At 38.0% G+C, this 14,988-nt stretch overlaps 1 protein-coding gene across 1 annotated transcript; it reads left to right on the forward strand.

The window, feature by feature from the left end:
* The first annotated feature begins 7,731 nt into the window (after positions 1-7,731).
* Positions 7,732-14,988, forward strand: LOC136811667 (transmembrane protease serine 9-like). Its single transcript, XM_067068294.1, has 10 exons — positions 7,732-7,827; positions 8,546-8,868; positions 9,638-9,876; positions 10,124-10,222; positions 10,378-10,558; positions 11,424-11,516; positions 12,044-12,325; positions 13,153-13,394; positions 13,809-13,910; positions 14,806-14,988. The coding sequence occupies exons 2-10, from the start codon at positions 8,556-8,558 to the stop codon at positions 14,986-14,988; spliced, it is 1,734 nt and encodes a 577-aa protein (XP_066924395.1). The 5' UTR covers positions 7,732-7,827; positions 8,546-8,555.

Below are 14,988 nucleotides of genomic sequence, written 5' to 3' on the forward strand. Positions count from 1 at the left end.
AATATATATTATACAAACATATTATCCATGTAACATATAATACATATTATCCTATAACATACATATAACAATCATAATATAACCTTAGTTCTGCTTCCTTACATACACCCCCTGTTCACTTTGAGTTGTCCCCAACTCAGCATATTGTCAATATAAGTCCCGCTCAGTAAATGTATGTCCATCAATCAAATCCAATAACAATAATCAAACAACATTGTGTAAGTTGATAATTCAAATCATCCAAATAGAAGTGTCAACAGGTCAATACCAAAACTGATTTAACATACAAACAAACAATCACCGTTATTGGAAAACAAAACAATCACCATTCTTGGTTGAATACATCCATCATCCAAAACAGGCCAAAATGAAATTGGTAGTACCTGTGCTGCATCCGTCTATCGTTCAAGGTTGAAATATCAAGTTTCGTGGGGCCCGGGGATGGCAACAATATATGATGACGGCTGAGCATGCAGAGCGTGGAGAGCTAGGTTGTATGTCCAATTTTCCTCCGGTGGTCAAATGCATGAAGATGTAGTTGATGTGCATCCAACCATTTCCAGGTAACATGAAACAAAATAAAAGTGAAGAAGTTAGTCACGAAAATCTCCCCAAGCAAAACCAGCGAGAAATTGGGAGTCAGGAGGCTGCCACAACCCTTTGCAATTAGGCTCTACCTCCCTTTTCAGCTCACAGCCAGTTTCTGATTAACAATCTTCCCTCCCTGTCTAAGTCCCTAGGGTTAGGAAGAGGCAAGTCTGTGAGCATAAAGCATCAGCCCGAATTTGGCCATCATCAAGTTGAGAAAGTTGAAAGTTCGCTCATGTACAGGTAGCACCCTACGGTCTATATTTGTCACATAGTGTCCCTCCTCCTCTTTCTAAATATGATGGCACCTCTACTCACATTCGATGATATCATTCTTCCATAAAAAGTCAATGTTGTTTTGATCATTATCAACACAAACGATTTCGAAAAGTTTGTTTGCAATTTCTTTCACGTCTACGGATACCATTTTTAAATTTCGAACGGGCGTTTACAATTCCGCCCGATTTTTCAACAAGTGTCTTATTTGTTTAATTTTCGCGAATGGTAATTGCCCCAAACCATGTTGTTTCTTTCTTTCCTCCTGAACTTCACCGAGCTTGCAAGCAGCAAAACCAAAACAAACATTGTAAGCATAAACTATATCTTTCTTTTCAAATAAATATCATAGTTAAACCTCTCCTAAACCCATGACCCCTTTTGGGAGAGACTAGACAGGGAGCTTTTATAAATTTTCTGTGTTCAATGCGATTCTCTTTGCACGACTTTTGATTTAAATAAAAATTCTCAGTTCTAGCTGTCCCAGGAACAGCTTTTGTGACCAATTGCGGATTGGTCCCCTGGGGGATCAACAATCTACCCCAGGGCCGTAGAAAAATTTGAAAAATGCCAACATTTATACATAAATGTTTTCCTTACTTGCAGGGTAATCAACATCCAAATCCGCAGCTGATTTCACCGACGCCTAGCTCTTCACACCACTCAGCACAGTGCTCAGTGCAAATCCAGCTCTTTATTGTCGTGTTGATTCCGTTGCCAAGATAAGTTTCCATCAATGTTGACCAATGATGGGGCTTGATGTTGTGAAGCCGATGAGATGAAGCCTGCCATGATCACCAAAACCAACAACCCTCTGCTACCAATGTGAGAAAGCGGATTACGCTAGTGTGGGTTGGATAAGATCGAATGATAGGTGAAGACATGATGTTATAAAAAGACTGAATATATTTGACAATGAAGACATACTGTCCAAATAATCCCAAACTTTATCTTAGCTGATCTGGATTATGCCAATTTATTAGTTAGATGAAAATGAAGATTCATTGTTGTCTTGTCAATGGTCAGGCTTCAACTGTCCTTGCTGGAGAGAATGGACTCTCAAAACCACATGGCACAAGGAGGAGAGCTCACTCGGCCCAATCTCCCAGCAAGGAACTCAAAGGAGAAGTGCACTGGGGGGTCAATAGAGATCTAGACTAGCCTCATGTTCAAACAATGATCTCTACTGTCAGGGCAAGATGGTAGACCTAGCCATAATATATATTATACAAACATATTATCCATGTAACATATAATACATATTATCCTATAACATACATATAACAATCATAATATAACCTTAGTTCTGCTTCCTTACATGTCAATAGTGACATTCCATAGACGAGCAGATTGTTTCAGTCCATAAATACTTTTGTTCAGTTTACAGACTTTGGACGGATCTTTCACGAAGCCTTCTGGTTGCTTCATAAAAATTTCAGCATCTAATTCACCATTCAAAAATGCAGTTTTGACATCCATCTGATGTATATCGAGATCTAATTCGTTGGAAACAGCTAAAACAGTTCTTAACGAATTGTACTTTGCAACTGGAGCGAAGGTTTCATCGTAGTCATTCCCTTTCTCTTGAGAATAACCTTGGGCGACGACACGAGCTTTGTATTTCGTAATCTCCCCATCTGCACCTCGTTTCTCTTTGAAGACCCATCGACTACCGACAACATTTTTGCCTTCAGGTAAATCAACTAAGTCCCATGTATGGTTTGCAACTAGCGAATTCATTTCATCGTTAATAGCTTTCCGCCAGTATTCAGCTTTCTCACAGGTTATCGCTTGTGTGTAGGTCTGGGGCTCATTGGAATCAACAGCAACATTCGCCAATTCCCACCAATTGCCAGTGATGACACCTAAGCGATCAGGTGCCTTACGATCACGTTGGGCATGTTGAGGAACCTCGACAGGTTCTCCTTGAACAGCTTGATCAGGAACGACTCCTGGTACAGCTTCCGGTACAGCCTCTTGCACGACTACAGGAGCGACTTCAGGAACAATGTCATTATCGAAATAAAACTGGCACTGTTCATCAACTATGTCCTCTTCCTTAGAATTTCCGGTAACGAGTGGAAACTCCTTTTCGAAGAACAGGACATCATTACTGCGGATCATCTTTCCGATTTCAGGGTTGAACAATTTGTATCCTTTGCTGTCATTTGGATAACCAACGAAGATACACGGTATGGAACGTTTGTCAAGCTTACTCTTCTGCTTCTCAGACGGAACGTGAACCATAGCTTTACATCCAAATACACGTAGATGACTAACAACAGGCTTCTTCTCGAACCAGCATTCGAAAGGCGTTTGATCTTTCAGCTTCGATGTTGGACTGCGATTTCGAATGTAGACAGCGGTTGCGACGGCTTCAGCCCAGAATTCTAATCCAAGGTTGCTATGATGAAGCATTGATCTTGCGAGGTCGAGGATGGTACGATTCATCCTCTCTGAAACACCATTTTGTTGTGGAGAATAAGGGATTGTAAACTCACGTTGGATCCCTTTGTCTTTGCAGTATCGATTGAACTCTGTGGACGTGTACTCTCCACCATTATCGGTACGAAGACGTTTGACTGTTCGCAGTTTCTGCACTTTCTGACCAGTGGCATTCTCCATCAAACTAACATACTCCTTGAATTTCGACAAAGTTTCACTTTTAGCTTTCATTGTATACAGTACTGTGTATCTTGAATAATCATCAATGAACGTGACGAAATACTTTGATCCTCCGACAGATTCGGTACTCATAGGTCCACATACGTCACTGTGGATTAACTCAAGTGGTTGCTTTGTCTCAGAATCTGAACTCTTCGGGAACGAATTTCGGTGCTGCTTTCCGACAGCACACCCTTCACATTTGGGATCGACCGATTTTTCAGGATTGATGAGCAAACCATTGACAAGTTCTTTCTCATTCAAGAACTTCAGGCTTTCGTAGCCTAGATGACCGAAACGTTCATGCCATAAATCAATATCATGTCGAGCTTGAGTAACATAACAAGCCTCGTCAACAGTATTCAGTTTGTACAGTTTTCCGTGTTTCTGACCAATCGTGTAATATTTCTCGTTGATTTTCAAATTACATGATTGTCCTTTGAATTCGACTGCAGCTCCTTTCTCGGTTACGGATGGAAGTGAGAACAGTTTATTTTTCAACTTTGGTACGTATAAGACATCATTCAGAAGAATGTCGACTTTCTCTTTACCGTTCAAGACAGTCACGCGTACTTGACCTTTTCCAAACGATTGTAGTTGACTATCATCCGCTAATTGAATGTTTAACGGTTGATCAAATTTCTTGTAATTGTCAATACTCTTTCGTTCATAAGTCATATGCTGTGATGCTCCGGAATCGATCCACCATTCGTCGCCGCTCGATTCTTGGTTCGACTTCAAGGCAATCTCCGGCTGTTGATCGGTTACAAGGTTAGCCTTCTCCTTCTTGGCTTTCTCGTCGGCTTTCTTCTTTGCGCAATCTCGAGCAAAGTGATTCTTCTCATGGCAGTAGTGACAGGTTAACTCCTTCGACTTTTTATCCTTGTTTTTACGATCTCGACCTTGGAATTTCGGAGTTTTCGACAGAAATGCATCGTCACATTTCCCTTTCGACATTGGCCTTTTGAATTTCTCTGCTTCATGAATCAAACGATCCCTAACATATTCCCAGGTAAGATTGTCCTCACCAATTGTTTCTAATGCGGTTATCAGGAAATTGTAATCATCATTCAAACTACTGATTAGTATGATTACCAAGTCATGTTCAGCGATTGGATCACCAATTGCTTCCAAATGTTCAGATATAGTTTTGACGTCGTTTATATGTTGGATGATTTCAGCACCTCTCTCGAGCTTTATGGAATACAACTTTCGTCTTAGTTGTATCTTACGCGATAAAGTCTTTTGTTGAAAATGCTTTGCGAGACTATCCCAGGCATCCTTGCCAGTCTCTGATGCACGAATATAAATTTGTAGACTTGTCGAAACAGATAAACATACACTAGCAAGTGCCATGTTCTCTCTTTTCTTAAATTTTCGTTTTTCCTCTGCAGTGGCATTGTCACCAATTTTCTCTGTGCCATTGACAATGTCCCATAAATCCTTTCCGATGAGGAACATTTTCATGTTAAATTTCCAATTGTGATAGTTTTCAGCAGTTAGCTTATCGAACTTACAATCAAAGTCCTTTTCAGCAGCCATCACGAATTATCACAATAATTCAACAATAATCAACAGAGATAATGCACTGGACCAGAATAAACAAAATATCAGTTATCAGTTTGTTGTGGACGTTGTGTCTGGGCTCATAACCTGTTAAAGTTTTTATCAGAACGTAAACGTCTCTTCAGGAAGAAAACACAACAAGAACTACTCTACAAGAGAAAAAAGAGGGAGTTTCTAAACATCGACCAGAAATGGCGACCACGACCAGCGACCACGACCGGCGACCAGATAAATTTGGGTTATCGAGTTGACCTGCTCTCTTCACCGTAGAGAACATCCAAATCGAGTCCTGGTGTGGCTTTCAAATAAACCACTGAACATGTGGCTGAGAATTACTCTATCTAGAATACTAAAAGTGACCTTTGACGTTACCAGTCATTTTCTAGACAAAGTGACACTTTTTGACAAAAATATTGACAGGGCAATTAAGTGTGATGCCTGTAAACTTTATTACACACAGGAAATATTTTAATTGTACCGAATGAGATGCCTTTAGTATGAATGGATAGAAATTGTCAGTAGGAAAAAGCTGGGAAGGCCAGTTTTAGAGATATCAATCTCATCAATTATTCTATTGTCCTTACATTGTCAAAATGACTTATTTTGACAAAATAATTATCTGGTGATCAAATATAAAGCTTCCTAAATAAATTCCAGTACAAATTTTGCCACTAACTAATTTGATGCCGAAAATACAAAAGGATAGAAATTGACACTCTATTCAAGCTCCAAGAGCGTAATGGCTGCTCTGCACGTTTTGCACGTGGCTTTATAATCACTGTAGGTGAGACAGGGGTGAGCTTTACTCTTCAATTCGATAAATAAATGATCATAAGAGAAAGACTCTACGGTGGAGAAAGAGGAAAAACTCGATAACCCAAATTTATCTGGTCGCCGGTCGTGGTCGCTGGTCGTGGTCGCCATTTCTGGTCGATGTTTAGAAACTCCCGAAAAAAGATCTAAAAATCTCTAAAAAATAATAGCGCATATTACGCATACTATGGTCGCGACAGTGAACTCATTAATTATTTAACAAATTTTCCACCGGGGACGATATTTTGGACAATTTTCCCAGTGGGTTTGTGAGAAGGGGGTGTATGCAGCAAGTATTCGCGTTATAAAAGATTCTCTTGACTCAACTACAGATATCCTCTTTCTATCCGGCTTCTATTCTACAATCTTTTTTATAAGAACCAGGAGAGCTTTGGCGAGTAACCGAAAAACATCCATCCTTAATTTTTAAATCATCTTGCCAAAATAGATAAATAAAGAGTGAACATACCAGATGTTTTAAACTTTAAGATTAAAAAATTTCTATACCGTAAATCACCGATTAAGCGCCCGGGCGCTTATTTAATTTTTCAGGCTCTGAGGGGGGCGCTTATTCAAGCGGGCAATTATTCAAGCGGGGCGCTTATTTTTTTATTTCAGAAATTCGTATATCAACAAATTCGGAATCTGCTTAAACTTAACTTCAAAAAAGGATGAATAAAAGAAAAATCCAATAAGAAACAGAAAAAAAGAAAGCTAAAAGACCTTGATTTTTATTTTTGTTCCAATTTTTTTCAACTGTTAATCATCTGAAGAGAAATTCTTATCCTGGAAATTAGCCTAGGCCACCAATTCGAATAAGCGCCCCTCCCTGGAGGGGGCGCTTATTCAAAGGGGGGGCGCTTATTCGAGCGGGGCGCTTATAAAATTATTTTAAGTAAATGGGGGGCGCTTATTCGAGCGGGGCGCTAAATCAAGCGGGGCGCTTAATCGGTGATTTACGGTATGCAAGGATTTAGCTACTATAAAACTTTACTCATGTTTATAAATCAAAGGGGAAAATAGATCAGAAAGCTAATACCTTTTTTAATTAATCATAAAAGACTAACAAGGCATTGTCGCATTACGGATTAAAGTTTAAGGTTGAAATATTTCTAAAAGGGAAGGATCTAGATACTATAAAACTTGTGTGAACGTTTATAAATCAAAGGGGAAAATAGATCAGAAAGCTAATACCTTTTTTAATTAATCATAAAAGACTAACAAGGCATTGTCGCATTACGGATTAAAGTTTAAGGTTGAAATATTTCTAAAAGGGAAGGATCTAGATACTATAAAACTTGTGTGAACGTTTATAAATCAAAGGGGAAAATAGATCAGAAAGCTAATACCTTTCTTTAATTAATCATAAAAGAGTAACGAGGCATTATCGCATTATGGATTAAAAAATATTTATTATATGCTTGATTAAAAATCACAGCAAAACCTGTTATAGCATTGATGATATTTAAGTCTTCACAAGCTTAGCAGTAGGCGGCTGTTAATTGATATATACTCACTCACTAAAATGAGTTTTACCACACTTTTTTTTATAAGAACATCCACAATTTTTGAAGCCTTCAGATGTTCTTAACTATTCCGGTTCCAAGCCTAAGAATGTTCTTAACATGGTCTTATTTTCAGCATTTTTTGAGTATTTTTGTCCATTTTCCTGAGAAAATAGGTGTTTTAGAGTCAACGAAGCTTTAACTTGTTCTTAAGACTTTAGCCACCGAAGCCTTATTATGTTCTTATATAGTTTGTTCTTGTAAAAAAAACGTGTATAACTTCTTAAAATGTTAGTACGTGCGGCACATGGTCTTAATCCATTAAATCCTATTTGTTTTTGAAAAAAAATCAACCCATCGCAAGGTTCACAAGTAGTTCGAGATAGAGTTTGTGTTGGGGAGACGCAACTAAAAGGTGAGTCATTTAGAATCATCAATATTTTTATTCAAGCAGGTACTGTCAATTACTTCATGCTTCATACAGAAGACTGAATATTCTGACTAGGTACACTTTGTAAAGTAATCTAAAGTACGAATACATGTTTTTTATAAGTGTTGTACTTAAAAGCATATCTAGGCTCAGATATGAGCTAAGCATTACCTTAAGCCTACAAAAAATGTATTTTTCTGAAATTGCGCTTGTTTTTTTAAGATTTTACGGATTTTTTGAATTTCGATACAATTTTGCTTTGGATATAAGCATCCTTAAAAGCATTTTCAGCCCTCAACCTAAGCATCTCCGAGCCTTTTTTCAAAATTTTTGTTTGCTTATATAAAAAACATGTAAGTCTTGAAATCTAACTTTCATAGATTGAGAACAAGAAGATTTTGTGAGCTAGAGCTGAAAAAAAAATACCGTGATAGTAACTCCAGTTGTCATTTTTCGAGGTTTTCCTGGGTCCATCAAAAGTCGATCTTCCCCAGCTGTCACACAACGTTTTTTCGACGTTTATCTAACGTTCACAACGTCCATATAACGTTAGGTGAACGTTGAAACAACGTTGTGTGCCAGCTGGGTTAGGTAATTCATATGCAGTTAAGAATATCCCGTTGCTCTACGTATCTACGTAAGAAAGATTTCGCCATGAATTCAAGAATGAAAACAGTTCTATCACTTTTATTTTTTTTTATAGGAACATCAATATGAAGGTTTCATGTGTAACTGCTTTTATACTAGTAATTGCAGCTGGTTGCCACATTGCCCTAGCTGACGAATTCAACAACTTTAAAGTTTGTGGGAAAACAAGCACTGGAGGAAAACTGCAACGTATTGTGGGCGGCGAGAATGCAAACCAGGGCGAACTCCCTTGGCAAATAGGCGTTAGTAATGATGGTCAAGTTTTTTGTGGAGCAACCTTGATCAGCAAGAAATGGGCTATTTCAGCTGCACATTGTGAAATTAAGCCCGGAAATGAACTCATCCTTGGTGCAAGTGATCTTAATTCTCAAAAGGAAGGTAAGAAATATAAAAAGTCCTACCGGCTGAAACATCTAAACTCTGTGGTGCAAGGTCAATGGTTTTACCCCCAGCCGAAAGACCCTAAGAGAATCTTTTCTTGACGCATCCCTGCTTGATGTATGTAAACAAAAGTGAAAGCGCAGATATCCCAGGGGAAGAAGAGGCGCCTCTCTCATATTTTGGATAGACAGCTAAGAATATATCCTTTTATAATTTTTTTTGAGAAGCCCATAGTTCTTTTATGATCGGAATTACGGTATTTAACGGCCAAATTCCCGGTATCAGCATTTTTGATAGAGGTTTGAGAAATTCTTTGCCAGTGTGCAAGAATTTCATGGCATGCTGTAAAATATTTCCTACAAGTCCTTTACTTTTTAACACACGATTACACGCTTTTTTTTTATAAGAATAGTGTTTTTTCATTTCATCATGGATATTCTTAACTTTTTGGCAAAAATCATCCAAAAATATTCTTACAGTATTCTTAGGTTAAGATCGAAATTGGCAATCTACAGGTCAAAATGCATTAAAAATGGCATACTTAGGTTCAGTTGCTAAATTCCATGATGATGATATTCTTAGCACATTCTTAATTTTTTGGCCATTTTCATCATGGACATTCTTATAAAGTGTATTCTTATTAAAAAAAAGCGTGTATATATCTGTTAAACTATCGGTTAGATTGTAATTGATATCAATTATTTTTATTGTCTAAACAACCTGCCAGAATATTGATGATTATGGTTCACTTCTTTTTCAATTTTAGTGTTCAAGAAACGAACAGTCTTGAGAGCTTTTCCCCATGAAAATTACGACTCAGATACCATGGAAAATGATATTGTCTTGCTCGAATTGAATAGAGAAGTCACATTCAACGATCTCATTGCACCTGCTTGCATTGTTGATAAAAGTAAACATCTGGTCCAAGGAACAACAGCTGTTGTCTCAGGATGGGGTACACTTGAATCTGGAGGAGACCAGCCAGAAATTCTTCAAAAAGCCGAGGTACGGTTCTATTTTCTATAAGTTGTAAGAAATGACCTCTGGTGTTTTACATAGTTTCTTATTTTTTAACCTTTTTTACCCTTCCTGAGATTTCAAACATTTCATTCCTTAAAAAAACAAATATTTCGCAAATTTATATTCTGTAGATGCATTATATTCCACAGCAAAGTAAAAATATCCAGTCTTTTGGAGCCAGCTAACTATCAAATTTTAATTTTGCATAGAATTTGTAAATTTGTAATTTTAGGTCAACATTGTCTCGAGAGATACGTGTAATTCAAAGTATTCGAGTGGTATAACCAAAGTCATGTTATGTGCAGCCGCTCCAGGAAAAGACTCCTGCCAGGTAAGTGGATCTTTTCAAAGTGTCAGAATTGAATCTGACTAAAATGAGGTTTTTTAAACTTTTATGTACGTATTTGTCTCACCAACTTTGATCTATTCATCTGTTTGGATACGTTCCTCGACCCAAAACTTACTACTGTAATTCTTTATCTCTAGGGTGACAGTGGTGGTCCACTGGTTGTCGATTTAAGAGATAAATGTGGTAATGACCAATATTTTTTGGCTGGTGTTGTCAGTTTCGGTAGTGGTTGTGCACACCCTGACTATCCAGGAGTTTATGCTGATGTTGCAGCATTGAGAGATTGGATCGATGATAAACTGGCCTCCAAAGGCAATGGTAAGAACCAGAAAACTTCTCTTTATCCTTTAGATTTCACATATCGCCGTGTCAATTCAAAACAGCCTTAAGTCCATTTTTTCCATTTTGAGATAATTGGCTTTAAAGTTTGAGATGTATTGGACTTAAGGCTACACATTTCATGTCAATGCTTCATAGAAAATAAAATTTGCCCTAAAATTTAGGACTTAAGACTGTTTATGGTTGATATTATATGGAACATTCTAAGTTCTTATTTTTTTTGAATTGCAAAATACACCTCTTTCCCATTAGAATTCTGTGGACTTAAGGCCGTTTTTGGAAAGCGTGCATGCTGAAATAGGGGTTATGGTCTTAAGAGTCAATTTTCGAAAAAATGGACTTAAGTCTGTCTTGAAGTGACACGGCGATATATGATCTACTAGTCCGATGGGGTCAATAGGGTAAAGTGCAACTAGTAATGGCCTCCAAATGGATTATCCCAGCGTCGACCTTTCATATAAATGCAGCAATAGTGCTCAACGAGTTATATTGAAGACAAATTGTCGCGATAGAGTGACTTGGAAAGCCCTTGTGTCCAGCGAGCGTTGAGTGTTGCGTAAGCTGCAGCGAAATATATTAACGTGGTTTACTAGTCTTTTAGTTTTTAAAAGCTAGGTTGAGCATTTAACATTGTAGTTACTGACTAAAGGTTCAAAAACCATGACGTGGAATTGTAAAAATTCGATTAGGAACTTAAAAGTTTTCAAGGTCATGGGATTGTGTTGAATCGGTTTTGCCGTAATCTAATATCACCTCGTAGATAGATATATGCTGCTTAACCTCACTAATATTGCAAATATATCTTTCCAATTTAATTTAGCGATATTTTAAATCTTCATTGCAGTTAAACCATCAACAGCTGAACACACATGTGGAGGACCAACACCAACGGATAAACCATCTCCGCCACCAACTGATAAACCATCTCCGCCACCAGGTAAAATTCGTTATTCCTTTTATATCGGTTATATTGAAAAACTTGTTTTTAGAATATTCTATAGTTCATAAGCGTGACCTTAAGGACATAATAAAAATAAATACTACCCCAAACAAGGACAAATGTCAAGCATTTTTTTCCTTGATATTACCATAAGAAAATCCAAAAATTGGCCACTATACAGCGGTGAATCTGAGCGGAGTGTAATCTTTATGGCGGAGAGCTATCATTTCCTTATATGGAATATTGATAAAAGAAACACTCTCTGTCAGAGATTTTGAAACCCCCCTCAGATCCGCCACTGTTATATACCAAATAAAGCTAATTGCAGTTGTCTCTCTATTTTTCGATTTTCGTGGGATCTATGATAATTATTCGAATTGAAGAAATATTCGAATTAAAGAGAGTATTTTACATTCATTTCAAGCTGAGGAAACCAAGACTTAAGTTCGAATTACAGAAAGATTCTAATCATGGAGGTTCGAATTAGAAAGATTTGACTGCAATATAATAATTTTTCTTCACAGTGGGTGCTGCTGATTATTTCAATGACAAAGGTGTTTGTGGAACCAATGGTGACACACATTTTATGGAAAACATCCAAAGGATTGTTGGTGGTGTTCCGTCTAAGCGAGGCGAGTTACCATGGCAATTGGGTTTAAGATATGGTGATGGTCAAAAACCTTATTGTGGTGCCACACTTATCAGTAAACAGTGGTTGATCACAGCAGCACATTGTAAAGTGAAGGCAGGTTCTCAAGTTATTCTTGGTGCATATGATTTCGGAAATGGAGGAAATGAAAATGAAAGTAAGTAAATCAATAATTCCGAAACGAATAAATTAAGAATGAAAAGCTTCACCTTCAAATTTGTGGAGAATACATAGCACGGAATTTCTGCAGATTTCTGTACACGAAATCTGATGTCTTCTGATTTCTAAGAAACCTTTATTGCCCTATTTGTCTTCCTAAGCGTGTTATTAGTTAATAGTTAGATGTGTTCTGAAATCTAATTTTTTACCGAGATATACTTGTGCGATGTTTGTTTTTTTCTCCACGAAAGATGTGTTCGGAACATTTCTAGGGTTACTAGGCAACAAGAATACATCAGCTTTCCCTTGATTATACCCCTGTGTCTCCTAAAACGATTTGTTCTGCATATTAGATGACCTTCATCATACCCCTGTCTCATTAGAACACATCATCATTTCTAGCTGATTGATTTACTCATCAGAACAGATCAAAATTTCTAGCTCAAAAATATTCTCAGAATAATCTGAAAAAGGTGCTTTCTTCCCTTGCAATCAAATGCCATGGGTGTTTAAATGCATCCCAATCATTAGACTTGCTTACTAGTCTGTTAATTAATCATGTCAGAGAGGGCGGAAATAAAAAGGCGGCGGGCGTTTGCTAGAATAGGAGCTGCGTAGGAGAACAAGCAAAAGTTGGTGAGAGGCTGCTGATTAAGGGCTTTCAGCCCTTGCTGCCGGAAAAGTTTCTTCTCACGCTTACCTAACTCCTAAGCTCACTTTTTCTGCAGGATACCGTTCCAGCCCGACTGGCGTGGCCCGGCTGGCGTGGCCCAACTGGTGTTCCAGTCTACTCAATTATTAATGATTAATTCTTCGATGTTTTAGGGCACCGTGTTAAACGTACTGTCGCTAAAGTAATTAATCATGAAAATTACGACGACGGAACTTACAACAACGATATTGCTTTGGTCAAATTGAACGCTAAAATCAAATACACAAAATATATTCGACCAGCTTGTATTGTTGAAGATGGAGAAAAACTTGCTGACGATGCAGAAGTTGTTATCTCTGGTTGGGGAACGACTAAATCTGGTGGAAGCCAGCCGAAAGTTTTACAAGAAGCTGAGGTGATAACAATAAAGGGTCGTGATTCTCTCAAAACGATTTATTTTCTTATAAATCAATTTAATCGATAAGTTGTTCGAGTCCGAGCCAAAGTTTGAAATCGACCCTTTTAGAGAAAGAACTTCGACGTTTTTCCGACCCTTTGAGAGACTACCCCCCCCCCCCCCGGAGCAAAGGTTTCCTTTCGAATCCACGACTTTTCAAATTTTCAATCGACTCTATCTATCTTTTAAAGGTCCTTTTCAATCATGCTATTTTATCGAGAAAAACTTAGTTTCCCACAAACGTCACAAAAGTGAATCGAGGAAAAACGAGAAAGCTTCACTGGAGACTTTCTCGTCATCCCTCTGATGAAAAAAAATATCTTATCATTTAATTTGAGATTTTTTATTCAATGTGATATCATTATACCATAGGTTAAAATAGTCAACCATGGAAAATGTGATAATTTGTACGGACGTTACAAGATTACAGACAAAATGTTTTGCGCTGCTTATCCCGGTAAAGACTCTTGTCAGGTAAGACTTTTCTGCTTTCCTAAATTTGGTATATCCCAAATTAAAAGAGAATAAACTATCGCGAATCAGTTTTTCAAAATTTATCACAAAACTAAAATTGACGCATAAGTTTATTTTCCGTAAAGTTTTCTCATTTATATTTTCAAAAATTGGGCTTCTAGTCTAGATACAATTTGGTGTGATTAAATCCTCCCTGTTTGATCGTTTACTATCTTCTTTTCTTCACTGAAAATTATGATCAGAATTGGGTTTCATAACAAAGGGTACAGTCAGTAAGTTCGTAGCATGAAGGTAGAGCATCCACCCGGGGGTGGTACTACTAGGGCAAGATGGGTTATGGGGATGCTCCGCTGGTCAGGGTACCTTTTTTAACCTCCTCGAGTCCCAGGTAGGGTCGCAAAAACACCAAAATAGAAAAATCAGTCCCTCGTAGGGTGCCTATTTTTGGAAAAAAGTAGAAATTTTGAGAAACTTTTGGAATTTCAGTCCCATTCAGGGTCACTTTTTTCGCAAATTTAGAGTCCCACGTAGGGTCCATTTTTCGAACCTCAGCGGAGCACCCCTGTCGGTCGACAAGGGTAGTACCCCCCCCCCCGGAGCATCCAGCTACGGTGCGCAAGGTTGTGGGTTCGATCCCCAGCCGGGTCATACCAAATATTCTCAAAATAGTACTTAATGCCTCTCTGCTTGATGTTCAGCAACTAAAGAGACGGATCTGTGGAGAAAGCTAAATGGAGAATCCAGGGAAAGTATGGTGCCCTCCCCTGCCTCCGGGTAAACAGCTAGAGAAAAGGGAGCCTTTGGGTCGCCCTCGACTCGCAAACTTACTTACTTTACTTAAGTAAATTCATTTAAAATATATTTTCTAAACAATATAATGGTATAATTATTTCAGGGCGACAGTGGTGGCCCACTTGTTATTGATAAGAAAAACAATGGCCGTGATCAATTTTATTTGGCTGGTGTGGTGAGCTGGGGTCTCGGATGTGCCAATGAAAATTATCCTGGTGTTTATGCGGATGTAGCAAACTTGCGCAATTGGATCCAAGGCAAACTGGAATCAGAAAATGGTACGTAA

The sequence above is a fragment of the Clytia hemisphaerica genome, unplaced genomic scaffold, assembly GCF_902728285.1.
Source record: "Clytia hemisphaerica strain Z4C2 unplaced genomic scaffold, Clytia hemisphaerica genome assembly, whole genome shotgun sequence".
Lineage (NCBI taxonomy): Eukaryota > Metazoa > Cnidaria > Hydrozoa > Leptothecata > Clytiidae > Clytia > Clytia hemisphaerica.

Bases quoted from the DNA above. Each gene is read 5' to 3' on its own strand.
- LOC136811667 (XM_067068294.1), top strand. From the start codon at position 8,556: ATGAAGGTTTCATGTGTAACTGCTTTTATACTAGTAATTGCAGCTGGT. The intron at 11,517-12,043 runs GTAAAATTCGTT...TTTTCTTCACAG, and splicing joins TAAACCATCTCCGCCACCAG to TGGGTGCTGCTGATTATTTC. The intron at 13,911-14,805 runs GTAAGACTTTTC...TAATTATTTCAG, and splicing joins CCGGTAAAGACTCTTGTCAG to GGCGACAGTGGTGGCCCACT.